The sequence below is a fragment of the Bombus affinis genome, chromosome 7, assembly GCF_024516045.1.
Source record: "Bombus affinis isolate iyBomAffi1 chromosome 7, iyBomAffi1.2, whole genome shotgun sequence".
Lineage (NCBI taxonomy): Eukaryota > Metazoa > Arthropoda > Insecta > Hymenoptera > Apidae > Bombus > Bombus affinis.
In genome coordinates this window covers 8,486,298-8,512,570 of record NC_066350.1, presented here as the reverse complement: position 1 = coordinate 8,512,570, position 26,273 = coordinate 8,486,298, and the positions used below count along the sequence as shown (strand labels likewise).

Sequence of the window (26,273 nt, the reverse complement as noted above, 5' to 3'; positions counted from 1 at the left end):
ACTTAACAGATACCTTTCTCTATAGTTGCGCACTAATAAAATACGATGTATCGGTTAAACGTTATCGAAATACTAAATATTAGGATTAAGAGGCAAGGGATTAGGATTAGAATTGAGATGCGATTATCGAGGATCTGAACGATTCTTCTTCCGCAGACTTCTCCGGGGCAGACGACCTTACGAATCCAGAATTCGTAAAAGATCTCGGAACGGCGATGATGGGCGACTTCGACCCAGATCTTTTTCCATCGGACGACGCTTTGAGACAGGGTCTCGATCCCATCGACATGGATGGTCTACAAATGCTCACCGACCCGACGATGGTTATATCCGATCCCAGCGCCGAAGCCCATTTTAGGCGGGATCGACTTTAAGGCGAGACATTTTACTCATTTTCGATTATACGCTGACTATATTACGTAGGAAATTTTATCTGTCCTGGTGTCGCGATTTATTCTTGGGACACTTTGACAAATGGGACGAGTCTTGTTCGCGGCCGTCGATGCGCTTCCAACGGGAAATCGTCTTTCTACGAACGGAGCAATCGCTACCACCGCCATATCTTCGTCATCGACGTCGGAAAAAAGAAAAACGAGAACATCGTAGATAGATTAAAAATAATCGGCGGGAATGCGATAATCAACGAATTAATTATGCGATTCGTTCGATCTTTCTCCGTCGAAAATGCTGTAATATCGAAGACGAAAGCAACGAGAAATTACGATCGTACGTCACGAAGGCGAACAATCGGCCAGAAAACGTGTTCGCGTTGGAATCGACCAAGCGACACTGATGTCCCGTTCGTGATAAACCGTTAATTGAGGATTAAGTAATACAAATCTTTATTAATCCTTTTTTTATTTTATACTACTTTGTACATTGTATCATGTATGATCTCTAAGAAGCACAAAACAAAATGTCTACTGATTTATACATGCTTTTATCATATACGATCCTAGTAAGGTAAAAAAGAAAGATACTACTGTTTAGGTGAAAATTAACGTTTAGCGAAAATGATAAAAGAAAACAGAAAAATAAGAAAAAAAAAATACAGAATATGGGTTGGTTATACTCCTCATCGACGTACGGGGAGTACTTAACGGGGAAGAAGCTATCAAGCATGTGAAACGCATAAAGACATAGACAGTGGAGAGAGGAGGGAGACACCCCTCGGTGATATCTCGCCGAAAACGATCGAGCATTTGAACACTTTACTCTTTATCCTTTCCTTCGTTGCGCACTCGCGCTCGATTCAGCGTTCACCTACATTTCGAATTTCCTTTCCTGAACCGCTAACCGATCGATTTCACCGAATCGTTGGACGAAGACGATTCGTTGGTTTCCACTTTGTACGTCCGAATTCGAACTTAGCGAGTTCAATTCGATTCTATATCATTTTCTTCGTTCGCAGTGTCGCTTCACGCGGTAGACGTTAAACGAAGAGAAAAGTAAAAATAATTACTACGAAAGAATGGAAATGAAAAAGAAGAGAAGAGAAGCAAAGAGAGAAACGAACAAAAGGTAGGAAGAAGGAAATAAAACCGCAGAGACGAGTGTACCTTCGGCGGTCGTCAATTGTTTTTTGAAAGTAATACGCTGTACTTTGTATACACGTAAAATATTTAAATTGGACGCTAGCGGCCGCGCTTGTCGCGTTAGACTTATTCGACTACTATAATAATTGAGAAAATAAAAAAAATAAAACGACGCTTATATCTGTATACAGTGTACGTAGTAATAATCGACCTTTTTCGAGCGTCATTCGCTCTTTGATTATATAAGCGAGCAAGAGGAACGACCGAACGAAACCGAAAAGCGCGTTCACGCAGGAAAACTTAGACTACGACACATTCGAAAGTGTTAACAGGACTATCCGCAAACTATTCGAATCACTCAGATGTTTTGTACCTTAGAATTTTATTCAACCACGCATTATATCGTATAATTGTATATTGTTAAACATTCGTCGTACGTGTTAAATAACGATAAAAATGTAAAAAAAGAGAGCGAAGATGAAAACGAACACTTTACAGCGACCGCTTTATAGCCGTTCAAGTACAAAAAGGAGGAGCGCACGATAAAGATATTGGCTCTAGCGGAGGCCGCGTTCGCACCTATCGAATCGATTCGTACGCTCGCGGCGCTACGACCATACTAGAAATCGGTCGAGTAATTCGTTTATTCGAGGCAAACGGAGAGGTTGATCGGTCGAGACGCTCGCTCGAGCGCGAACAAATGGCGCGTGATCGAAAGCCTGACACGTTTGTCGAAACTTTTTAATAGAGTTCTATTGAAATTGAATTTCGCAGAAAGTTACTCTAACGCTTGTTGACAATTTTCCAGAGTTTACGGCCGGCTTTATTTCCACGCAACGCTCCCGATCCACGCTGTGTCGCCGTTGTTTCAGGTTCTGTACCGGTTCTCGTTATACAGTCTCTGTACCGTACCGAGTATACTGCCTGTTATCGTGCCTAAGCACAACATCCGATCGTTTCCAAGTTAATCAGCAACACGCGAAACTGGCGACAGGCTTGTGCATCGATCGGACGTGATATCCTCGTGAACAACATTACAAATCATTGAATGAATGATCGTGGTCGATTTCGAGCGATGGTTAGTTATTAACGCAGATATCCTTAGTCTCGATATCATCGATTAATCTTCATCGTCTATCCTGCGGTCCCGATAAATAATATATTTATTCGCACCTGTTCGTGTGACTCGTGTATTAACCGTAAATTTCAAAATAACCTCGTGGAATAACGTAATTATAGGGTCTTTGATGGATGAACTTCCGCTTCGCGAGCGAATTCTTTAACATTGTAGAAATTAATCCAGATACGGCTGAATTCTTTTCGTAGCATCTTTTTAAATTAGTCACACTTTCTCTTCGTTTGAAGCTTAAATCGAATACGATGAATACATTTTTGTACTATTCTTGGCTACTTTTTATAAATGGATTTACCCATTCTAAACGTTTTCCGGTAATATTGTAAAAATCGCGAAATGCAATAAAAATACATTGCAGTGGCCGTTTTACAAGCTTGATTGGCATATTTAAGTTAACCCTTGGAAACTATGATTATAAAAGAACGTCTGAAATGGCTGGAATGGCTGAAACTCCAGCGCGATACATAGTTCAGAAATCAATAACGTTAAACACAGCGAACATGGTTTTTATTATTGTCACGTTCGATATCAAGCGATTATGTTCAACACCGTAATTCAATATTATCTTCAATATTGAGATGGCTATGTTACTGATAATTACAAATAACGTTGCTCGTTGCGTTACTATGAAACGATAATGTTAAAACAATATACTCGAGCGATAAAATTTCACCCTTTTGGTCATAGTTTTCGAGGGTTGCGATTAAACGATGAGAATTTGTACCCTTGGAAATTTTGATAAGATTTTATTCAACGATAACGAAAAACCCGATTCGTAGGTTGAAAGCGCATAGGAATTAAAAATTAGTATCGTAAATCTGTATGCAAGAGTTTCGTGCTTAGCAACGATTTTTGCTACATCGTGGCAGAAAGTTCAAGGGCGATCAAAGGAATCAGCTTATACGAGTCGTAAGGGAAATGTTGCGTATTTAAAAAAAAAAACCTGCTGCAATTTGTAACCTGGTCCAGGTGAACGATGGATAAAGATAGAAAGAAAGGGAGGAACTTCCCTTCGATTCGTACACTTTTGCCACGAGAAAGTCTCGTTACCGCGAGATGGTGCCAAAGCGCGTAGATATTTGTCGCCCCATTTTATAGATTGTAAGATCGTTCTGATCGATTGGTGGGAACGTACAACGTAAACGAGCAACGTAACGATCCCCGACGATCGTCCGAACACCTGTACAAACCACCCTAGATCCGAGTCAACCACGTCAATTTTGGTGCCGCCTAGGTCGAACGATCTACGACGCGCACTCTTTTCCACCGTACGCGACTCCTTAGTTTTTCTAAGTCGCAATACCTAAAGCGAGCGATCAGCGATTCATTCGCGCGAGTTCCGCTTCGACTCGCCACAATGTCGTATTGGCGAGTCAAATTGTCAACGTGATCGCAGTAAACAGCTCGTTATCGATAAGATCGAGGTCCGATACCGAAAGGTCGAGGGATATGCGCCGATGTAAGAAAGAAAGCGAACGTAACGGATACATTTGGTGGAATTGTTGCGGTGTGCGTCGAGTCCTGAAGGATGTCGTACCGTACTCGAAGAAATCAACGAATTCACGTAACAAAATCTCCTCGGTATCGGGAAATTCGTGAATGACCGGCGACTCGGCTCACGCTGAATCTTACTTAGTTGAGAATTTCCATAGTCTATGAATCTAGATAGCTAGACAAATACAGCGATCGAATGAGAATTTCCGGTTTCGAGGAGCAGTTAACGCTCGACGACGCGAGGAATTATTTTGTTCGTTGATATTTAACAGAGACCTGCGTGATATTTCAGGGCATTCTGTCTTTTCCTCCTTTGCTTTAATCCTTCTCCTCCACTTTCTTCTCTCAACGTACATACGCGTACGAATGAAAAAGAAAACGCGTAAAATATACCAAGATCGCACTCCTTGCTCTCTTTCTTCTTTTCCAACTGTTTCTCTTCCGCCCACACACCATACACACACACACACCCCGCCCTCCTCCCCTCTCTCTCATAGACATACACGCACGCTGTTTCTGCGCTAAGAGAAAGAGAACGGTTGAAAGGATGAACGCGTTGATTTATCGCTGTAAGAAACAGAGATCTGGTGTCTGCGTGACAAGCGCGCCGAAACTGAAACGAGGATACGTTTTCGTCGCGACCTGTGCGTTTAAAAAGGTTGACAAGACGATGAGAAACGACAGGAGAGAAATGCACACAGCGGATATAGGGAAACGTCTCGACCTCTGATCGATCGTCGCATCGAACGCGCGCATGCGAGGATTTTAGGAAAGAGAAACGGAAGGAAGGAAACATTGTAATATTTGTATATAGCCATGTTATCGTGGTAAAGAGAATTACCTATATTATTATAAATATTACGCATATATATACATATATACGTGTACGTATATGTTTATATATATACATACATATTATAATATATATGTGTATATATATAACGCATATTTAAGTCTGTAATGCCGTTACTTTGTTGTACCATAATTATTGTGAACACCATTTCTCAGACATCGATTTTTTTAAATAAAAAGAAAGTCTCAATATCGACATGCACTAAGTACCAAGCAGAGCATCCGTCGGAACAAAAACATCCACCGCACAGAACGATCCGGTTTCTTATCTTACAACAAGATTAGCCACGATTTTTTCGCCTCGTCTCGTCTTCAACCGCGTCGCCTTCTTACGCTCACCTACTATAACGTTTTCACGCTCGGATTTTCATCATTTGCGCTCGTTTTAGTCCTTACTCGACTGCGCGCGTACCGCGAAATTATCACGCGGCCCACGCCGAACTTCCAAAACGCTTGGAACAAAAAGAAGAAACGTCAATTTTCCTGGCTCGAGATTTATCAATTATATCGCGTTTGGAAATCAACGCGAACTTGACCACGGCTTTTCGCCCCGCAACGAAACAGAATCGAGAAAGGACTGGATGACGGCGCGGCGACTTTTGTAACGATCGGTGCCTGAAACGTTTCACCAACGAGCCTTTTTTGTCAGACTGATGTTCGTCTTTAATCTATCTAACTAACGATCGGCAGCGCGCTGTACACGCTCTCGCACGACCAATTCACGAAGTCAGTCTGCGACCAGAGACGCGACGAAGGAGGCTTGAGCGCGATGCGCGCTCGTTGTCGCGTTTAAACTCGCGCGAACCAATCGTTTTTGGCGATGGAAAGTTAGCACGCTTTTTCTGCGATGCTCCATCAACCCTTTAACGGTGTAGCTCGAGAGAGATTCAGGCAAATCGTCAAATATAGCGCTGTAAATTAGACTGCAAAAAGACGAATGTTGCGTTAACGCAACATTTTATTTACAATTTTTTTTTTTTTTTTTATTAATTCATACCGTTGAATTCTGTTTTTTAACGTGACGGTTACGAAAAGGGACTTCATGGATTTATTTAGTATTTCTTTTTATTATTCTTTCGCCTAAATCTTATATTAGTTATGGAAAACTTCTGCCTTAAATCGTAGACGGTTTTTTACATTTCTGGTTTACTCGGTGGGCTTCTTTGAGACATTTGTCGTTTTAATATACCTGGATAAAACAATATATAAATTGTCTTACATATTTCTCTCGAGTAGCGGTAACAAGTTTGGCGATAGAACAAACGAGGCTTTACGAAGAAGTTTCATAAATCGCAGATCTTTTGGTTAAGCAATTTTACATAACGTGACAAACTTGTAAAAGCGATGCCTACAGACTGTAATCTGTAACTGGTTAATTTAGTGATATTATTAGTTGGTATATTATTATGCAAAATGGCGCAGAAATGCGAAAAAGGAGGTTCGAAGGTAAATTTCCTCATTACACTGTCAAAGGGTTAATAGAATTTTTATTTCCAATCCTTTCTGCAAAGTCTATTTTCCAACAGCTCGCAGAGCCTACAGTAGCGATTTCTCTGCGAAATACGAGACCAAAATATCAAAAAAGCATTCGCGTGAATTTAATCGCGATCGATCGAGCGAACGCGGCCAAGAACGCGAAACGAGCGAATCGAGATCGAACTTCTCGCGAGTGAGAAACATTCGTAGTGAAATTTCGATCTCGATGATAATTTCCAGTACGTTTTCGAGTTGCTAGCTGAAAGAAAACTCTGCGCATTTTGAAGACGGCGGACGTCGGCGCGATGCACGTACGAAACGAAACGAAGCAAAAAGAAAAGAAAGCAGAAAAAAAGGGAAAAAAGAATAAAACGCATTGAAAGATTTCTCACACGACACCGTGGTCCTTCTGCCCGTCGATGTGTAAATAATTGTTTCATATTGTTGTAAAGTAGAACGGTGATAAGGAGAGATGGATGGTACAAGTAGGAGACGTCGGTACTCGCTTGCCGAAAGTTTAAAAGTCAAAAAGTCTCCCCCGTAATGTAAGCGCACAAAAAGAGGGTTAACGATCTATGTGTCTTCTTCGTGTTTAATCGTATCTTTGTTATTAAATCTTGAACGTCTTACGAATGTTTATCTGTGTATTTGCCTAGGCACCTGTCTTTCTTTCTCTCTTTTCCTTTAGTGCCGCCATCCAACCACGTGGATCGTCCAGGTAATTGAAACATATATATCTTTTTTCTCAATAAAATTCCGATATACGAATTTTGATTTTTATTGCTACATTTCGTCTACGATGCGCGTTGCTCGTCTCAAAGTGCTTTTCTTTATTATTTAATAGAATTACGCATGGAAGTCTGAACAGCATCGACTCGTTCTACTTAGTCGGATCAAAGGTGCAACAGGGCATGTACTTTGTTCATCGGTCGAGGATTAAATATTCGAAACTGTACGCGAAACGTACGTCACACGACGTGACTTCCGTTTTAAAAAATGATATGATACGGTACGAGAAGAATATTAGAAACGCATTGTATTCCAAGGTATTCGAAATACCAAACTGTATCAACGACTGATTATATGCACCGACTACCAAAACCAATGTTTCTCTATCAACCATTAATACTTAGTCTTCTTACTAAATTTCTCTGCTCTTGACAAGTCTTAAATAGACTTACGTGTACTCTATAAACGAACCTCTACAGCTAATTAATGTACCTATCGTTTGCTAATATTGTTTTCCGTCGAATATCTTTCGATTAACATCGCTGCACGCGACGTCGATCGAATTGGCGTGAAATTTCGTATCCTTTTTTAATCTAGCGCTAGGTCTTCGAAGTTGGAGGTCTGAGGACTCGTTTGATCCTTTTAAATCTTGCTAACGCCATCCCTGGATCTCCATTCAAGCCGCCGAAAGCTTCGCCGTATTCCGTCGCCAGTGGCCCCATCTCTTCGTTACTACCCGTTAGCGACGCCACGGAATCGGATCTTTTCTCTAACAAAGGACCCTGTTCTGCTACTGCCTTTTCGTCTTCCGTCATCTTCGACGCGCTCGACTATCGATGGAACCATTTGTTTAATGACGCTCGTAGAAATTAACCTGTTAACCGGGAAGACGAGTTAACTCGCCGTTTGAACAATCTCATTATTTAAAGATTCCATTTCTTTTTTTTTTGCCGAATTATAAATTACATCAAGTCCGTACAAGAGTACTTGCTATACAAATTTTCCCTTTTGCAAAGACTAAGACTCGTGTCTACCGTCAATTTTTAATTTCGTAATTCCACAAAAGTATAAAGAACAACCCGGTCAACAAGTTAACGACGTATTAATTCCCTTCTTTCACCTTTGCATCAGCAAGTGCCCCTCGTAAATTCGAGTCCAACGTGTAATCAGCCGGTAGACTTCCCTCCAGCTTGACGTTACGTTGCTCCGGGATCAACATAGAATTTTTAGATCTTCTTTTTCTCTTCTTCTTCCGATCGGTTCTCGTCAAAAACGCCTGTCGCGCGTGTTTCTTTGGTATCGTTTCCGACTGCATTATCGATCGCTTCTTCACCGTTCTCGGCCAAGATTTTTTATTCGAACTCGAGTCACTAGCGTCTCGCGTCTTTTCCTGACCGCCGTCGTGTCTCTTTTTCCTCTTTATCTTCTCCACGTTATCACGAATCCGAGACTTGCCAGAATTTCTATCCGCGACAGATCTCTTAGGAGCGTCATCTCCAGTCAGTGCAGCCTCCGGAGCCTGTTCTTCCTCGTCTTCTTCCAACTCGCGCAATTCGTCGAATCTCGCGTTATTCTCCTCGATCTCCTTAAGGCGCTGGTTCTCCTCGATCTCTCGTTTAATCTGCTCTTTGATCGAATCGATCTTTCGCTGGATCTGCTCCTCCACCCGTTTCTGATAGTCTTCGTCTATCTGCTCCGCAGTCTCGGCTTCGTTCTTTGAATTCGCTAATTTCTCAGAATCATCCGCGATCGATGTTTCCACCGCGTTCGCCACAACTTCCACTTTCGCCGCGTCTGCGCTGCTGGCTACGTCGGCAATTTTCGACTCCTCAGCTTTCGAGGTTTCTTTAATGCCAGGAGCATCACCGACCAAGTCGTTGGCTGCCTTGTTGTTACTGGACAAATTAATTTCCCGCGTTTTCGCGTCTCCCGTAGCCTCTTCGCTTCCTTGCGCCAGGATTTTCGCAGTTTCGCTGCTTTCGATCGTTGGTTTTTGGTCGTTTGACGTCGGTGGCTGCTTCGAATTATCCGTTTCGCGATCGCAATTGATCTTCGACGCTTCGTTCTCGTTCTTGTCAACTACGTTCCTTTTCGATTGATCGTTGGAATCTTTGTCAGCTTTAGTTACTCGAGCCTCGGCTACCTTGCTATCCTTGTCAGTAGCGGCGTCTCGTTTTAAGGACGTCTCTGCGGTTTTTTGATCGCTAGACAGGTCGCTAGACGTTGCAGGATTGTCTGCTTTCCCAGCAACTTCAGCGTTGTCCGTTTCTTTCGAATTTTCGTGGTCCCTCTTCACTCGAACGTCACCGTGCACCTTTCTTTTATCAGTTTCTTCGTCCAACGCATTGTCTTCTAAGGCTGCAGTGTCCTCTGCAGCTGCCAGAGCGTCGTCGTCCATCTCTTCGTAGTCCTCAGAGCCGGAAATTCCTCTTTTCACCACGTCTTTCGATTCGAAGTCATCGTACAAGTTAGATCTTTCTTCCTGATCGATAAATCTCGCAGAATCTTCGTTTACATGGTCGTTGCTCTTGTACCTGAACATTTTACACATAGTTAACTTATAACATACGCTTTACGTATTATGCGATAACATTGCATGTATTTATCGTATCGGGTTGAGTAACAAGTTGGTTCGTCTTCGAAGAAAAGCGATTTCTATAACTTGCTAAGTGACACCAATTTTCCGTCAAGGTTCTACTTTCTAAATTATATCGTCAAAAATATAAATTTCCGTTATATTTCACGGTCTACTGGCAATCGTTCATTCTACACGCGAAAATACCTGGTTTCTTTGTGTTTTGAACCAACTGCAGGCTCGTCTTCGGCTTCGTCCGCGTACTCGGATTTTTCCTGATCAACAGGGGCCTCGTAATCTCTGTCTGGAAGCTTCGGAAGATCTCTGGAAGAGCGATCGATTCTCGAAGCACTTTTACCAGCTTTGTTAGAAGTCGAACGTTTTTCGTCCTTCGCCGCTTCGTTCAAACTCTTCGTATTGCTCTTCTTAACGGCGTTATCACGTTTCACCCGTGCACGCTTGTCAGCGTCCTCGACCTGCGCAGCTTTGCCGCTCTCTTTAGCGTCGATGTTGCGTTTCGAATTAATTAGATCGTTTCTTTGTTCACCGGCTGGCCGAAAAATTCGCTCGATCGATGGATCTAATTTGCTGTTTTGGTTCTCGATTACGTAACCATTGGCTTGCGCGTTACTGAGGACAGAAGAGAAGCAACCACAAGATGTCTAATGGAGATTTGATATAAAGAAAGAATTTATGACGGTAGAATTCCATTGTATATAAACCTATCGAGTTGTTCCAAGCATTTCATTTAATTGGAGCTCATAAGTAAATAAATAATTATATTATGTATTCTGATTATTTATATTTAATTGTTATATAATTTACTCTATTATACATATATATGAGTAAATCGATAGTTGTATAATAAAATATTGGTGGCTGAAGCTATAAAAGCTTGTGTCAATTTGCCAGAAACTAATTGTTATTGTTATTATTTCAGTAGTTATTAGCTTTTGCTCGCTTAATTTACGCGATGAAACCATTCGTAATATGATTCTCCGTTTATTTCGAGCAGCGTATCCTAAATTCATATTCAGAGAAGTGAACTCGATCGGCGAAAGTTCCTTTCATCTAACGGTAAGTAAAAATTTCGTTGAAACAGATGCTGCGGTCCGTACGAACGAAATTCTACTGTATGAAATTGAAGAAACAGCAACGGATAATAAATTACAGATAGGCGAAGAAGAAGTGCGTAAGGCATACTTCGGTACCTGGATGCGTCTTTGAAAAACTCTGGATAGCAGTAAGAAACGAACGATTGAAGTATTATCGACAGGACGAGGATGCAGGCACAGTTCAGTTGGAATCGTTCGTACATGGTGTGGCAAAAGGAGCATCGTAGTGTAGATTTCTACGAATAACCGGACGTGCGAGCTACTTTCATATTTTGATTTTTACTGATTTTTAAGGAAACGTATCGGACGACGTTGCTGCTGCGTGAATATGGAGCAGCATTCGATCGAGTTCGATCGAGAGGCTGCTTTTGTTACGATCGATGCCACGTAGTCATGGCAATAAATCACGTAATGATCGGTGAATCCTCGTTTCACTGCCACGTCGAAATCGCATGTTTCGCTCAGGATGCCATGGGAGTATTCTTATTATTCAAAGCATATGATGACAAAATAATAATAAATTGACGATGTAAGACAACATTCTTATCCAATGGACCGTTTATCTTATTGGTGGTCACGGGTGACCACCGTGGCATCTTGCTAACAGTTGATAGCGACATATTGTAACAAGACATCGTTTATTTCAACAAACCATTCGCATTCGTTATTTCGTCGTAAATAAAATGTCCAGAATATACCGTTGAAACGTATAAAAGGTATTAGTAAACATTATTTGCTCATTCTATATATAATAGTAAGGTATGTTCACGCTTCTAACTTCAATTATATGATCATAAAGCTGCATTTACGATTATTTTCTAAGATGTGTTTATAATAATATTCGTAGATTATCCATCAAAGATATGGATGCAAACAGAGTGCATCGTTAGATGCATGATTTGTTCTCATTTTCTTTTATTGATGTTCTAATAAAAATGTTTAATTGTTCAATGGGATACTTTTTATTTAAAAGTATCTTCTATTTATCGATTATATTCAAAATGCCCTAACTGTCAATTTTCATTCAATTTTTACAATTGTATGACCACCGTGGCCAGTCATAATATAATCAACGTGGCAGTCAAAGCGTTAGACGGTAAGTATCTTTACGTTCGATTGGAAAGTGTCGGCGAATTTCGAAATTCGATTCAGACGTTGATTGGAAATCTTATTATTTGCTTATCGTTATCGTAGAATTATTATAACTGTTTTCGTTTCAGCGAAAACCTGAAACTTAACTTTCTAATTATTCGAAGCGAAACGACTGTTCGTCTGTCGTCGATGAATATTCGCCTCGATGTAACTTCTATACGTATACAGTTTGCGAAGGTTGGATTTGTGAGAAAGTAAATTACGATACAGAAAATAATTTCTTTATTAAGAATTAGACACGATGACACGTTATACGTACTTACACATGAACCATATTCGAACGATGTTTCTCACTTCTCTTCCGCTTGTCCGCATTGTTACAATCGTTAAAAACTCATTCGACAAAGTCGTGATAATAACTTCGGATACAAATATTTTATAACAAACGGTCGCTTTCTAGTTTCGTTAACAACGCCGATAAATTCGATCGCACGTATTTACAAAATCTTAATGCGATCGGTGTCATCGTGATTCTGTTTGTTTCCGTAAGTGTTACGATAGAATTCTTTCACTCGATGATACGTAAATCTTAGTATACATACTCGAGTTGTTTATCGTTCGCTGTAGTATTAGTAAGAAAAGGCTAAACGCATAAAATATAACTTGAACGTGTAATCATCTGCTTAAATCAGGTTAACAGAACGAGTTAGTTATACGTGTAGGAAAACGAAGAGCACACGGGGAAAACGTGACAAGTTTATTTTTACCGAGCTCTTAGTTTCTCGATGTCAGCTGGCGGCTAAGAAGCGACACGATTTCTCAGGTTTAAAGATATACACCGCTTATCGTATTCTTTCCTCGTGGTCTCCGAATAAAATAAAAGAAACTGTAGCCAAGTCCATGGAGCTCTCGTTGTTCACATTCCTCGCGAACAGCTCTTGGTCTGGTGAAAAGAAAATCTTGTTTCGTGACTCGAGTGCAGTTACGTGTAATCATACACCTACGCGTATAATCTATCACCTACCAGACGATCATCTATTACGATCTAAATGTTATCGAAAGGACTAAATGCAATTGAATATATAAAATACAATTGAAAGAAAAGTCAGAGAATAACCGAAGTGGTACTCGAGGAGGGGAAATGCAAGGTCAAGAAGTAATTGCGAAACATTTTTATTCGATCGACAACACATAACACCTGGTGTAAACGGATCAAAATAAAAAGGCGGAAGAATAAAAAAAGTAGGAAACAAAAAATTAATAATATAATGATTCGTTCCATAATGGGAACAAGCATCGTAGCGTCGAACGAACCGATGAAACCGGAAAACGCTCGACTTCTTCGCGAAGCCCTGTCGGAAATGTTAACGTCGCAACGTACATGACTCGTCTATTCGAACGATACTGAGGGTTAATGTAAATCACGGGGTTGTTAAAGGAAACATAGAGAACGGGGGATGATATCGGTAGACTGTGGATGTTTATACTGTAATTGATATTTTCATACTTTCTACGAGCACAAGTAGTAGAATGATGCAACGTAAGATTTCTTCTTCATTCGATAAATACGAGGACTACGGGGGAAAAGTATGACAAGTCCGTTGTCTTTTTTTTTATTTTCCGATTTTTATCATACGATTTCATATATTTTTTAAAACGAAAAATCTCGTTTCGATATGAAATAGTTAAAGAAAGGCATTACTTGATATGTAGATTCGCAGATACGTGTAAGTTTCCCAATGATATTCGTTGGATGTACCTTAAAAAAGAAATATCAGCTAATTTAACGGAATTCCAGGAAAACGACAATAGCCTGAAAATCATGCGCGAAGGAAAGTTTTGATATAAATTTGCTTTATTATAAAAAAAATCGATCGTATTTGTCATCTGTGACGGATATGTCAGATGTTCCCGCGCGTTATATGCATTTTCCTACTGTTAAATTGTCCACAAATGCATAAGCATCCGCAGTCTATTTGTCAGAAAGGCGAAAGAAACGGATAAATATAAAAACGAAGCTGGTCGAGAAAGAACGCTACGTGCGACTTGAAACGTCGCATCTATTCTAAATATCGGTCGAACCTGATGTTTCAATCAGATTCGTCCGTATCACGGATTTAAGCTCTAGTTATTGCTTTGTAATACACGTGGCTTAAGGTGAAAATAAATCTTAACTCGATTTTTCATCTGCATGTCATCTCGCATCCGCATCTCTCAGTTCAAGTATCATTAGCCATTTTTTTTTTTTTTTTTTTTTTTGATCGATAACTATTTTTATATCGACGAAGAACTTTTTTCAACATCGCGCTCACCTTATCCTTTTCGAAGGATAAAACTATTATATTGACATGGTACGGATATATGCATATGTGTGTATGTATATATTTTATGTATGTATATGTTTACGCGCATAAAAGTGTACTTTTATAAGTAATTCACGCAGTTCCATATGTCGGTATCGATCCTCTGTTGCAACGATCACGCCGATTGCAGAGCGACGAAAGGGATATCTGGAGATTCTTGACGAAATAAATATCGAACGACACGAGTTCATCACAGCCCGCAAATTTAGCTTAGACCTAATCCCAATCGAGACGTATAACGAACCTCCGATGTTTGGAGTGTACGCTACCGATCACAAATTTGGAATTACGTACTTTCTTAGTTGCGTTTACATCGAAATTTTCGCCAATTGTCGTGTTACTTTGAAATCCACGCTTTACGTATTAACAGCAATTTCCGTTATTTGAATAAATATTTAGCGAAACAAGTTTTCAAAATAATAGAAAATTCTCAGCCGAGATTTCTTTTTTTAAATCTCGGACTCCACCGGTTTCGATATCGATCGAAATTAATACTGTAAATATCCATAATGATTCCTTTCGCTTTGATAAATCTTTAACGAGAGAACTTTCCCGGTTAACGCAAAATTCTTAGATCATTGAATTACAATGATTCCAAATTTCCGACCAGTACTGTACGCTTCATCCAGAAGAAAATACTAAGTATTCTGAAAAACCTCGCGAAAAGAAACAAATAATATCTTGAAACCTTCCCATTGTTACAGTTGCTTTTATAATATAATCTCTATGGCAGAAGAGGAAACTTATTTTAATTAGAGATGACGGGCATATAGAACTTGTGCTTCTGCGTGTCTCTGGTGTGCTTGAAAGGCGTCTGTTTGGCCTCGATAAGCGCCGCAGGACAGGGTCCTTTGTGTCTGGGCGTGTACTCCTTCTTGTACATGCTCGAAGTCACCATGCTTCCATCTCCTAAATTGATATGCGAGACGTTCGTCTGTCTCTGTACTCTTTCTACCTTCTGACTGGTGAAATTTCCATAATTCTTCGCCTCGCTGTGCGAATAGAACTTGCCACCTACTGTTAAATTGTCCTGGCGAACGATTCTCTGTGGACGTTCGTAGGTCGACGACGCCCAAGGATTTCCTTCTTTAGTGCTGCGATGTAAAGAGGTCAAACTACGTCGATCGCTGCTCTGACTCGAATTGCTGATGTACTGGCCGCTCTCTGCCAAATTCGAGATACTCTTCTTTTGATCAGCGGCTGTAGAAGAGATCGTGTGAAGAGCCTCCGTGGAAGAAGTGGCTCTGCGTCTGTGAAGAACCGAGTTAGTAACGTCCGCGGACGATGAAGAGATTACGTTCTTCCTGTGGTGACTGGTCTTCGTCACAGCACCGTCCATTTGCAATTTCTCCATAGATTGGCCGCTGATGGCTTGCCTGAACTCGGCACTGCTCGTCTGGTTGGAATTATAGCGAGCTTGACTGGAAACTGTGTGCTGTTCGTGTTGCTGCTTCTGTCTGGTTGCAGTCTGTCGAGACTCGATGTGTTGAGTGTTAACGTAGTCCCTTTTGCTTGTCTCTTGCTGATGTTTTTCGATTTGCTGCCTCTGTTGTTCGCTGTATCTTCCATCGACCATGACACCCTGGTGGTTTTGCACATCCGCGAGAGACCTGTCGTCGATAACTCGTCGCGTTTGAGTCACGTTCTGCGATCTCAAATGTCTTTCGCTTGATTGTGCTCTTTGATGGTGTTCGCTTATGTAGTGCTGATTGCCTGAAACAGGCGACAAAGACTTTCTAGAGTCTGGATGAGGACCATCGGGTTGTATGGCACGATGCTCCGTTATCACGCGCTGAGATTGGTGCTGAACGTTCTGAGCCGATGAGATTCTCTCTCCACTCGTTCTCTTCGTAGTCGTAATCGTCGTTCCATTTTCTACGGTCTTCGATTCAGTTGAAACGCTTCTTCTGCTATCTGTTTCCATGCTGCTTATCTTTGCGGCAACTTCCTTGGCAGTGCGTTTGGTGAATGTGTTGTAGTTTCTCTGAGTAGTCGTAGACATCGTAGAAGTGTCGTCTCCCAAGGTAATCGAAGATTCCATATGATGTCTGCGAGTTACAGCTCTACCAGGCGGAGAAACTTCTTTCTTAGCCGGCGTAAACGTGTCTCTGGAGGTTGTCTTCGTTTCCATAGCACCTGTGCTCACCTTCAAATTATCCTCATGACGTTTAATCTCAGCGCGTTCTCCACGAACGACCGTATACGTGGATCTCTGGGAAGTGGAGTCTTGGAACTCGCCGATCATCTTCAAGTTATCCTCTCGACGAATTACCTCCGCTCTTTCTCCTCTCTTCGGTGTGAAATCGTCGCGAGGTCTTCCGACAAAGTCTCCTTCTGGTTTCAAATTGTCCACATGACGAATCGGAGATCGACGTTCTATCGGACCAACCTTCTCCGGTGTTCTACGCTCGAAATCACCTTCTGGTCTCAGGTTATCGGGATGTTTAATAGGTGAACGTCTTTCACCTGGTCCCAGAGGAGACTTTCCAGGCCTTTCGAAGTCTCCTTCCGGTCGAAGATTGTCAGGATGCTTCTTAACCGGCGTACGTTCGCCGATTACATACGTGTAATCATCTTTCCTGCGTACATCGATAAATTCACCTTCCATCTTGAGGTTATCCTCGTGCTTCCTAACATTCACCCTTTCCACCTTCGTGATCTTCTTGTAATCGTCCCTGGATCTACGAACGTCTATCTCTCCTTCCATTCTCAGATGATCCTCGTGTCGACGAACTTCCATTCGTTCTCCGTTCACATGTCTATAGTCATCTTTAGAAGATGGACTGACATCCATTTCGCCTTCTGGCTTCAGATTATCTTGTGGCTTTCTAACTGGCGCTCGTTCGCCTCTCTTAGGTGTAAAATCGTCTTTAGGCATCATATAGAAGTCTCCTTCGGGATGAAGATTGTCCTCGTGACGAATCGGTGTGCGTCTCTCGGCTGGACCAACCTTCTGAGGCGTTCGTTTAGCAAAATCACCTTCAGGATGTAAATTGTCCTTTGGCTTCTTCACGTCAGCTCGGTCTCCTTTAGTTGGCGTGTCTTGTCTCGGCCTTCCAATAAAATCTCCTTCTGGGTGCAAATTATCAGGATGTTTGATCGGTGTTCTTCTCTCTGCAGGACCAACAGGCGCTTTCTCGGGTCTGTCGAATTCTCCTTCGGGTCTGAGGTTATCTTTAGGTTTCTTAATCGGAGCCCTTTCTCCTTTGGTTGGCGTAGGAGCTTTAGGACGTTGAGCGAATTGGCCTTCAGGTTTCAAATTATCAGGATGCTTGATAGGCGTTCTTCTCTCAGCTGGACCAATCGGACACGTATCGGGTCTCTCGAATTCTCCTTCAGGTCTCAAATTATCTTCGTGTCTGATAATCTCGCTGCGTTCACCGCGCGTTACTCTGTAGTCATCTCGTCTTCGAATATCCACAAACTCACCCTCCATCTTCAGGTTATCCTCTCGACGAACTACATCGACTCTTTCCACCTTGGTGATCGTCTTGTAATCGTCTCTTGACCGACGTACATCTATATCACCCTCCATTTTCAAATTATCTCTGTGAACGACTATCTCTGTTCTCTCGCCCTTTGTAGGCTTATAATCATCCTTAGGCTTGCCTATGAATTCACCCTCCGGTTTCAAGTTATCCTTTGGCTTCTTCTGAACCGGCCTATCAACCCGTTTTGGAGTAAAATCGTCTTTAGGTCTTCCTACGAATTCTCCTTCAGGATGAAGATTGTCTTCGTGACGTATAGGCGTTCTCTTCTCGGCTGGACCAACAGGCGACTTCTGCGGTCTCTGGAATTCCCCTTCCGGTTTTAGATTATCCTTCGGCCTGGTAATATCCGCACGTTCGCCCTTCAATGGCGTTTCTTCCTTAGGACGACCAACGAATTCTCCCTGTGTTTTTAAATTATCCGGATGTTTAATGGGACTGCGCCTTTCGGCAGGGCCCATCGGCTTCTTCTCTGGCCTGTCAAAGGTACCTTCTGGTTTCAAATTGTCCTTTGGCTTCTTCACATCTGCTCTTTCACCTTTCTTTGGTGCCTGTTCCTTCGGACGTCCGATAAATTCACCTTCAGGTTTCAAATTGTCATCGTGTTTTATAGGTGAACGTCTTTCCGCTGGACCAACAGGTTTCTTTTCAGGTCTTTCGAATTCTCCCTCGGGTTTCAGGTTGTCCTCTGGTTTTTTGATCTCTGGTCTGTCCGCTTTTTTAGGTGAGTAATCATCTTTCGGTCGACCCTCGAACGGACCTTCCGGTTTCAGATTATCCGGATGTTTCACGATATCTACACGCTCTCCTTTCACTACCTTGAAATCGTCCCTCGTTCTGATATCAGTGAACTCGCCCTCCATATGCAAATTATCCTGATACTTAGTGACCTCGGCTCTTTCGCGAATTAAGAAGTCCGTATATTCATCTCTGGACCTGTAAGTCTCTATGTTTCCTTCCATTCGCAAGTTGTCCGTACGTCTGACGATATCTACTCGTTCACCACGAACGGGGACAAAATCGTCTTTAGGACGACCTTCGAATGGTCCCTCGGGCTTAAGATTATCCTCGGGTCTTTTAACATCGGCGCGTTCTCCTCTAGTCGGTTTGTAATCGTCCTTTGGTCTACCAACGAATTCTCCTTCAGGTTTCAAATTATCGGGATGTTTAATCGGAGATCTTCTCTCAGCAGGTTTCACTGGAGATTTTTCTGGCTTCTCAAATTCACCTTCTGGACGTAGATTATCCTGTGGCCTCTTAATATCTGCGCGTTCTCCACGTTTAGGAGCTTCTTCTTTTGGTTTTCCGATAAAGTCGCCTTCAGGTTTCAAGTTATCAGGATGTTTAATGGGAGTACGTTTCTCAGCTGGCCCTAAGGGTTGCTTCTCAGGTCTTTCGAAAGTACCTTCTGGTTTCAGGTTATCTTCTGGTCTCTTAACATCGGCTCTCTCTCCCTTAGTCGGTGACTCTTCCTTTGGTCGCCCAATAAATTCTCCTTCAGGTTTCAAGTTGTCTTGAGGTCTCTTTGCAACTGGTCTTTCGGCAGGTCTGAATTTTTCAGGTTGCGGTCTTTCGAAATCACCTTCAGGGCGCAAATTATCCTCGTGTTTGATCGGTGTTCTTCTCTCAGCTGGACCAACAGGCTTCCTCTCTGGAACTTCGAATTCTCCTTCAGGATATAAATTGTCTCTTGGTCTCTTTACGTCCGCTCTTTCGCCCTTTCGTGGTGCTTCCTCTTTGGGCCGACCAACAAAGTCTCCTTCTGGTTTTAGATTGTCTGTTGGTTTCTTGACAATTGGCCTTTCAGCGGGTTTAAACTCTTCTGGTTTAGGTCTTTCAAATTCCCCTTCGGGTTTCAAATTATCAGCATGTTTGATCGGAGTTCTCTTTTCAGCAGGACCAACGGGTTGCTTCTCTGGCCTCTCAAATTCCCCTTCAGGTCGCAAATTGTCTTTAGGTTTCTTAATCGGAGTCCTCTCGCCTTGTTTAGGCGCTTCCTCTTTTGGTCTGCCAATAAATTCTCCTTCTGGTTTGAGATTATCTTCTGGTCTCTTTACTTCCGGCCTCTCTGCTCTCTTAGGAGAATAATCGTCCTTTGGACGACCCTCGAATGGACCTTCCGGTCTCAAATTGTCAGGATGCTTCACGATATCAACTCTCTCGCCCCTTACAACCTTAAAATCGTCTCTGGTCCTAACATCGATAAATTCACCTTCCATACGCAAATTGTCTTGATACTTGGTAACTTCGGCCCTCTCACGAATTAAGAAGTCCGTATATTCGTCTCTTGATCTGTAAGTTTCGATGTTACCTTCCATTCGAAGGTTGTCCGTGCGTCTGATGATATCCATTCGTTCACCATGAACCGGTCGATAGTCGTCCTTAGGCCTGCCCTCGAATGGACCTTCTGGTTTCAAATTGTCTTCGGGTCTTTTAACAACAGCTCTGTCGCCTTTAGTCGGAGTGAAATCATCTTTAGGCTTACCAACGAATTCTCCTTCGGGTTTGAGATTATCCGGATGTTTGATCGGTGTACGTTTCTCTGCTGGACCAACCGTAGGTTTTTCTGGTCTCTCAAATTCGCCTTCAGGATACAAATTGTCTTGAGGTCTTCGAACTTCGGGACGTTCGGCTGTTTTTGGAGAGAAATCATCTTTTGGACGACCTTCGAAGGGTCCTTCAGGTTTCAAATTATCTTCAGGACGTTTTACATCGGCACGTTCTCCTCTAGTTGGTTTGTAATCGTCTTTAGGTCTTCCTTCGAAAGGACCTTCTGGTCTCAAATTGTCCTGAGGTCTCCTCACTTCCGGACGTTCAGCTGTTTTCGGTGAGAAATCATCTTTAGGTCTTCCTTCGAAGGGACCCTCCGGCCGAAGGTTATCATCGTGCTTAATAGGCGTTCTACGTTCAGCTGGGACGAATGGAACACGTTCTCTATCTGCAAAATCGCCTTCAGGAAACAGTTCATCCGGATGTCGGACAATCGGTGCTCTTTCACCAGGACCATAAGGAACAGGCGATGGTCTCTCGAATTCTCCTTCCGGATACAAGTTATCTGGATGTTTAATAGGTGTACGTCTTTCAGCAGGAGTATATTCGTGTCTTGGCCGATCTTCAAACTGTCCTTCAGGTCGAAGATTGTCCTGTGGTCTTCTGACTTCCGGACGTTCAGCTGTTTTCGGCGTGAAATCATCCTTAGGACGTCCTTCGAATGGACCTTCAGGTCGCAAGTTATCTTGAGGCCTTCTAACTTCTGGCCTTTCCGCTGTTTTCGGTGAGAAATCATCCTTAGGTCTTCCTTCGAACGGACCCTCTGGCCTCAAATTATCTTCTGGACGTTTCACGTCCGCACGCTCACCTCTGGTTGGTTTGTAATCATCTTTAGGCCTTCCTTCAAATGGACCCTCCGGTTTCAAGTTATCTTGAGGACGCTTCACATCAGCTCGTTCACCTCTCGTTGGTTTATAATCATCCTTAGGTCTTCCTTCGAAAGGACCTTCAGGACGAAGGTTATCGTCGTGTTTAATGGGTGTCCTACGTTCAGCTGGGACGAATGGAACACGTTCTCTACCTGGAAAATCGCCTTCAGGAAACAGCTCATCCGGATGTCGGACAATCGGCGCTCTTTCACCGGGACCATAAGGAACAGGCGATGGTCTCTCGAATTCTCCTTCCGGATACAAGTTATCTGGATGTTTAATAGGTGTACGTCTTTCACCAGGGGTATATTCAAGTCTTGGTCGATCTTCAAACTGTCCTTCAGGGCGAAGATTGTCCTGCGGTCTTCTGACTTCGGGACGTTCAGCTGTTTTCGGTGTGAAATCATCCTTAGGACGTCCTTCGAATGGACCTTCCGGTCTCAAATTATCTTGTGGTCTCTTTACCTCTGGACGTTCAGCTGTTTTCGGTGAGAAATCATCTTTAGGTCTCCCTTCGAACGGACCCTCTGGTCTCAAATTATCTTCTGGACGTTTCACGTCCGCACGTTCACCTCTGGTTGGCACATAATCATCCTTGGGACGTCCTTCGAATGGTCCTTCAGGTCTTAAATTATCCTGAGGTCTTCTAACTTCTGGCCTTTCCGCCGTTTTCGGCAAGAAATCATCTTTCGGTCGACCTTCAAACGGCCCTTCCGGTCTCAAATTATCCTCAGGTCTTCTAACCTCTGGTCTTTCACCTCGTTTGGGTGAAAAATCATCCTTTGGGCGTCCTTCAAACGGACCTTCCGGTCTTAAATTGTCCTGTGGCCTCTTCACTTCCGGACGTTCAGCTGTTTTTGGCGTGAAATCATCCTTTGGACGTCCTTCGAACGGTCCTTCGGGTCTCAAATTATCTTCAGGCCTCTTAACATCGGCTCTCTCGCCTTTGGTTGGTTTGTAATCATCCTTGGGTCTGCCTTCGAAAGGTCCTTCTGGTCTCAAATTATCCTCAGGTCTTCTAACTTCTGGTCTTTCACCTCGTTTGGGTGAAAAGTCATCCTTTGGACGTCCTTCGAATGGTCCTTCCGGTCTCAAATTGTCCTGTGGCCTCTTCACTTCTGGACGTTCAGCTAATTTTGGTGTGAAGTCATCCTTTGGACGCCCTTCGAACGGTCCTTCGGGTCTCAGATTATCTTCAGGCCTCTTAACATCGGCTCTTTCGCCTCTGGTTGGTTTATAATCATCTTTAGGTCTACCTTCGAACGGACCTTCCGGTCTTAAATTGTCCTGTGGTCTCTTCACTTCCGGACGTTCAGCTGTTTTTGGTGTGAAGTCATCCTTTGGACGTCCTTCGAATGGTCCTTCGGGTCTCAGATTATCTTCAGGCCTCTTAACATCAGCTCTTTCGCCTCTGGTTGGTTTGTAATCATCCTTGGGTCTGCCTTCGAAAGGTCCTTCTGGTCTCAAATTATCCTCAGGTCGTCTAACTTCTGGTCTTTCACCTCGTTTGGGTGAAAAATCATCCTTTGGACGTCCTTCGAATGGTCCTTCCGGTCTCAAATTGTCCTGTGGCCTCTTTACTTCCAGACGTTCAGCTGTTTTTGGTGTGAAGTCATCCTTTGGACGTCCTTCGAACGGTCCTTCTGGTCTCAGATTATCTTCAGGTCTCTTAACATCAGCTCTTTCGCCTCTGGTTGGTTTATAATCATCTTTAGGTCTACCTTCGAACGGACCTTCGGGTCTCAAATTATCCTGTGGCCGCCTTACTTCCGGACGTTCAGCAGTTTTTGGTGTGAAGTCATCCTTTGGACGTCCTTCGAACGGTCCTTCTGGTCTCAGATTATCTTCAGGCCTCTTAACATCAACTCTTTCGCCTCTGGTTGGTTTGTAATCATCTTTAGGTCGACCTTCGAACGGTCCTTCTGGCCTCAAATTATCCTCAGGTCTTCTAACCTCTGGTCTTTCACCTCGCTTCGGTGAAAAATCATCCTTTGGACGTCCTTCGAACGGACCTTCGGGTCTCAAATTATCCTGTGGCCTCTTTACTTCTGGACGTTCAGCTATTTTCGGTGTGAAATCATCCTTCGGGCGTCCTTCGAATGGTCCTTCTGGTCGCAAGTTATCCTGAGGCCTTCTTACTTCTGGCCTTTCCGCTGTTTTAGGCATGAAATCATCCTTTGGACGTCCTTCGAATGGTCCTTCGGGTCTTAAATTATCTTCAGGTCTCTTGATATCTGCTCTATCTCCTCTGGTAGGTTTATAATCGTCTTTAGGTCGTCCTTCGAATGGTCCTTCTGGTCTTAGGTTATCCTCAGGTCTCTTAACTTCCGGACGTTCAGCTGTTTTCGGTGAATAATCGTCTTTTGGACGTCCCTCGAACGGTCCTTCGGGCTTCAAGTTATCCTGTGGTCTCTTCACGTCTGCCCTTTCGCCTCCGGTTGGTTTATAATCGTCTTTCGGTCTTCCTTCGAACGGTCCTTCAGGTCGCAAATTGTCCTTGGGTTTCTGCGGTTCCGGTCTCTTCATTATCTGTGGCACAACGTAGTCGTCCTTAGTATGAGGCACTCCTTCAAACGGTCCTTCTGGTCTCAAATTATCGTCTCGTCTAATCACGGCAGTGCTTCTATAGTCGGTTTGATCGAAAGTTTGATACTGTTCCTGAGTCGTTGTGGTGCTTTCCACGATATCGGTCTTGCCATAGAAGCGGTCATCCTCGTCGGTGTAGTCGAGTCGTCGTCGAGGTGTCCTCTCAACTATGTCGTACGTGTGGAAATCCTCTTTATGATGAGAGGTACCCTAAAGCACATTTCGTACTAGATCAGCGATTAGTGTAGAGATAAGAGTAACTGGGACAATGGACTCGCTTTCTGAATATCGTTTTAATACGGAGTAGAAGGAAAGTTAAAACGAGACGAGATAAATCATATTTTTAATAAATATTTGCCGGTTTTTCAATATTTTTTAATTACAAAATTACAATTTCATTTCTTATCAAAGCTGTCAGAGAGTATGACGCGTTTAAATTTACCATCGAAAGTTAATATACAATTAAAAATAGGTTGTCATCCGTAATTTCCAATTTCCAAAATTACTTACTGTGAATTCACCCTCTCCCACTGTGAGGTTATCCGTACGTTTGATGATCTCGGCACGTTGAACCGTTCGATGATCGACGTATTCGGATCTTGTAGTGGTCGAGTCGATGAATTCACCCTCGACCTTTGTATAGGTGTTGCGACGTACTGGTCTGGGACGTTCACCGGGTGTACCGGTGAACACCAGCTCCGTGGTGGTTGTACCTGCACATACGAGTTAAATGTTACGACAATACGAATTAATTATAGTAAAAAGATCTGACTACAATAAAGACGACAAATCAAAATCACACGAATTTTAGATTTTAAAATTTCTCGATGATCAGCTGATCAGATGAACATATTTATGGTATCTTTAATATTACGTTTCTCGAAATCTCAGATTTCTCCTTAAAAAGTGTTCTCAATGTTCATACAATGTCGGGAGAAATTGCAAGTTTCGCGCTATATCTTTCTCTATAAAATCAGGAAAAATGTACAGCGATTATTCATAATCGATAAACCGAAACTTTTTGTTATAGTCGTCAAAAAATTCGATTTCGCACGAGTTAAAAAATTTGTTAGAAACGAAGCTCACTGTCGAAGTCTCCTTCCGGTCTGAGATTATCCTGAGGTCGCCTGACAGGTGTTCGATCTCCATATTTCGGGGCTTCTTCCTTCGGTCTTCCAATGAATTCGCCTTCTGGCTTCAAGTTATCCTGCGGCTTTTTCACTGGAGCTTTCTCTCCTTTCGTTGGAGCTTCCTCCCTGGGTCTACCGATGAACTCACCCTCCGGTTTCAGGTTATCCTGCGGTTTCCTTACCGGTGCTCTCTCGCCCCTCGTCACCACATAGTCTGTTCGCCTCTCTCCGATGAATTCTCCTTCCATCCGAAGATGGTCTTCCTGGTGGTACACGGTCTGCCTGTCGACGTGTTTCTCGTCGAATTCCTCGCGATAGGAAGTCACCGCGTGGACGGGGCCATCTCGAGGAATCTCAAGGTGATCTTGTGGCAGATTGTGCGGACAGCGATGTCGTCTGAAAAATTCCAACATCGACGATGATATAGAAAAGTTAGAAGAGTTCGTTGTACGTCGTAGCTCGATGGAATATGGTGAAAATATAATATTACGATCGTTGGCTCATTGATAAACCAGCAACTGGAAATTTTTTAATTTTGCCCCAACCAAATCAGGTGGCTGTGCTTTGACTTTCCAACGAATAACATATATAGCTACTATGATAAAATATGAATTTGAAATCGACGTGTGTCGAATTATGCATTTCAATACGGCTAAATGGCCCAAGTGTGTTCGATATAATTCTCCCATATGACGCAAAGATATTATCTGACGATAAATTATAATCGGTGAATTTTTAGAAATTCCGTTTGAAAAACCAGAGTATCTTTCCGTTGAATTATCTTAACTGATCGTTACATCTGTTGACTTACGGATTTATTGCTGCTACGTGACTTAGGGCTGTTGCGCAGGATTTGCAAACATTCACGTGGAAAATTTTTAATGAAAATATTTATAGAATGTCCCGTAATTTTAACGAACACGGAGAAAAATAATTAATTGTCCCGTGAAACTGAAATCCTTGTCGAGTGTAACGACTAATCTCTCGTCAGTAGGGAATCCTAATTGGACATCGAGCCTGATTTCAACGTGGCTCGCGAATATTCATGCACGTCGGCCGTGCTAGATTACCTGTGTTGGCCCATTGATAAACTGGCTGGTATTGCAGTCGTGAACGTCACCGTAGTCACGCACGTGACCATTGTCGTACTAGCACGAGTTGCATGTTTCATGTTCACGACCGCTTCGTTAGATTCCGTGTACATAGTTCATCGGGCTAAGTAATTGAAATACGCTTCGAATCGAATCCACGTTCCTATCCATCAGATTACTCGTTCATCACCGT

At 42.7% G+C, this 26,273-nt stretch overlaps 3 protein-coding genes across 12 annotated transcripts in view; 1 reads left to right on the top strand and 2 right to left on the bottom strand.

The window, feature by feature from the left end:
• LOC126918890 (CREB-regulated transcription coactivator 1-like) overlaps nucleotides 1–7,125 on the top strand; it is a 64,962-nt gene extending 57,837 nt beyond the window's left edge. For all 6 annotated transcript variants that reach the window (XM_050727429.1, XM_050727428.1, XM_050727430.1 and 3 more), the window contains one exon: nucleotides 157–7,125. In XM_050727429.1, coding sequence (XP_050583386.1) covers nucleotides 157–374 — 218 coding nt within the window. In that variant the 3' untranslated portion in view covers nucleotides 375–7,125. The remainder of the gene's footprint in view (nucleotides 1–156) is intronic.
• Nucleotides 7,126–7,451: 326 nt separating this feature from the next.
• On the bottom strand, nucleotides 7,452–10,235 carry LOC126918167 (eukaryotic translation initiation factor 5B-like). The gene is made up of 2 exons (XM_050725804.1): nucleotides 8,327–10,235; nucleotides 7,452–8,051 (listed from the first exon to the last, which is right to left on the bottom strand). The coding sequence occupies exons 1-2, from the start codon at nucleotides 9,770–9,772 to the stop codon at nucleotides 7,821–7,823; spliced, it is 1,677 nt and encodes a 558-aa protein (XP_050581761.1). The 5' UTR covers nucleotides 9,773–10,235; the 3' UTR covers nucleotides 7,452–7,820.
• Nucleotides 10,236–12,262: 2,027 nt separating this feature from the next.
• The window catches only part of LOC126918867 (titin), a 48,322-nt gene continuing 34,311 nt past the window's right edge, over nucleotides 12,263–26,273 (bottom strand). For 2 of the 5 annotated variants that reach the window (XM_050727314.1, XM_050727310.1), the window contains exons 4-6: nucleotides 24,946–25,385; nucleotides 24,370–24,572; nucleotides 12,263–24,069 (exon numbers count right to left, since the gene is read on the bottom strand). In XM_050727314.1, the coding sequence (XP_050583271.1) occupies nucleotides 15,115–24,069; nucleotides 24,370–24,572; nucleotides 24,946–25,385 (9,598 nt within the window). In that variant the 3' untranslated portion in view covers nucleotides 12,263–15,114. The remainder of the gene's footprint in view (nucleotides 24,070–24,369; nucleotides 24,573–24,945; nucleotides 25,386–26,273) is intronic. The other 3 variants (XM_050727313.1, XM_050727311.1, XM_050727312.1) reach the window with 3 other exon arrangements.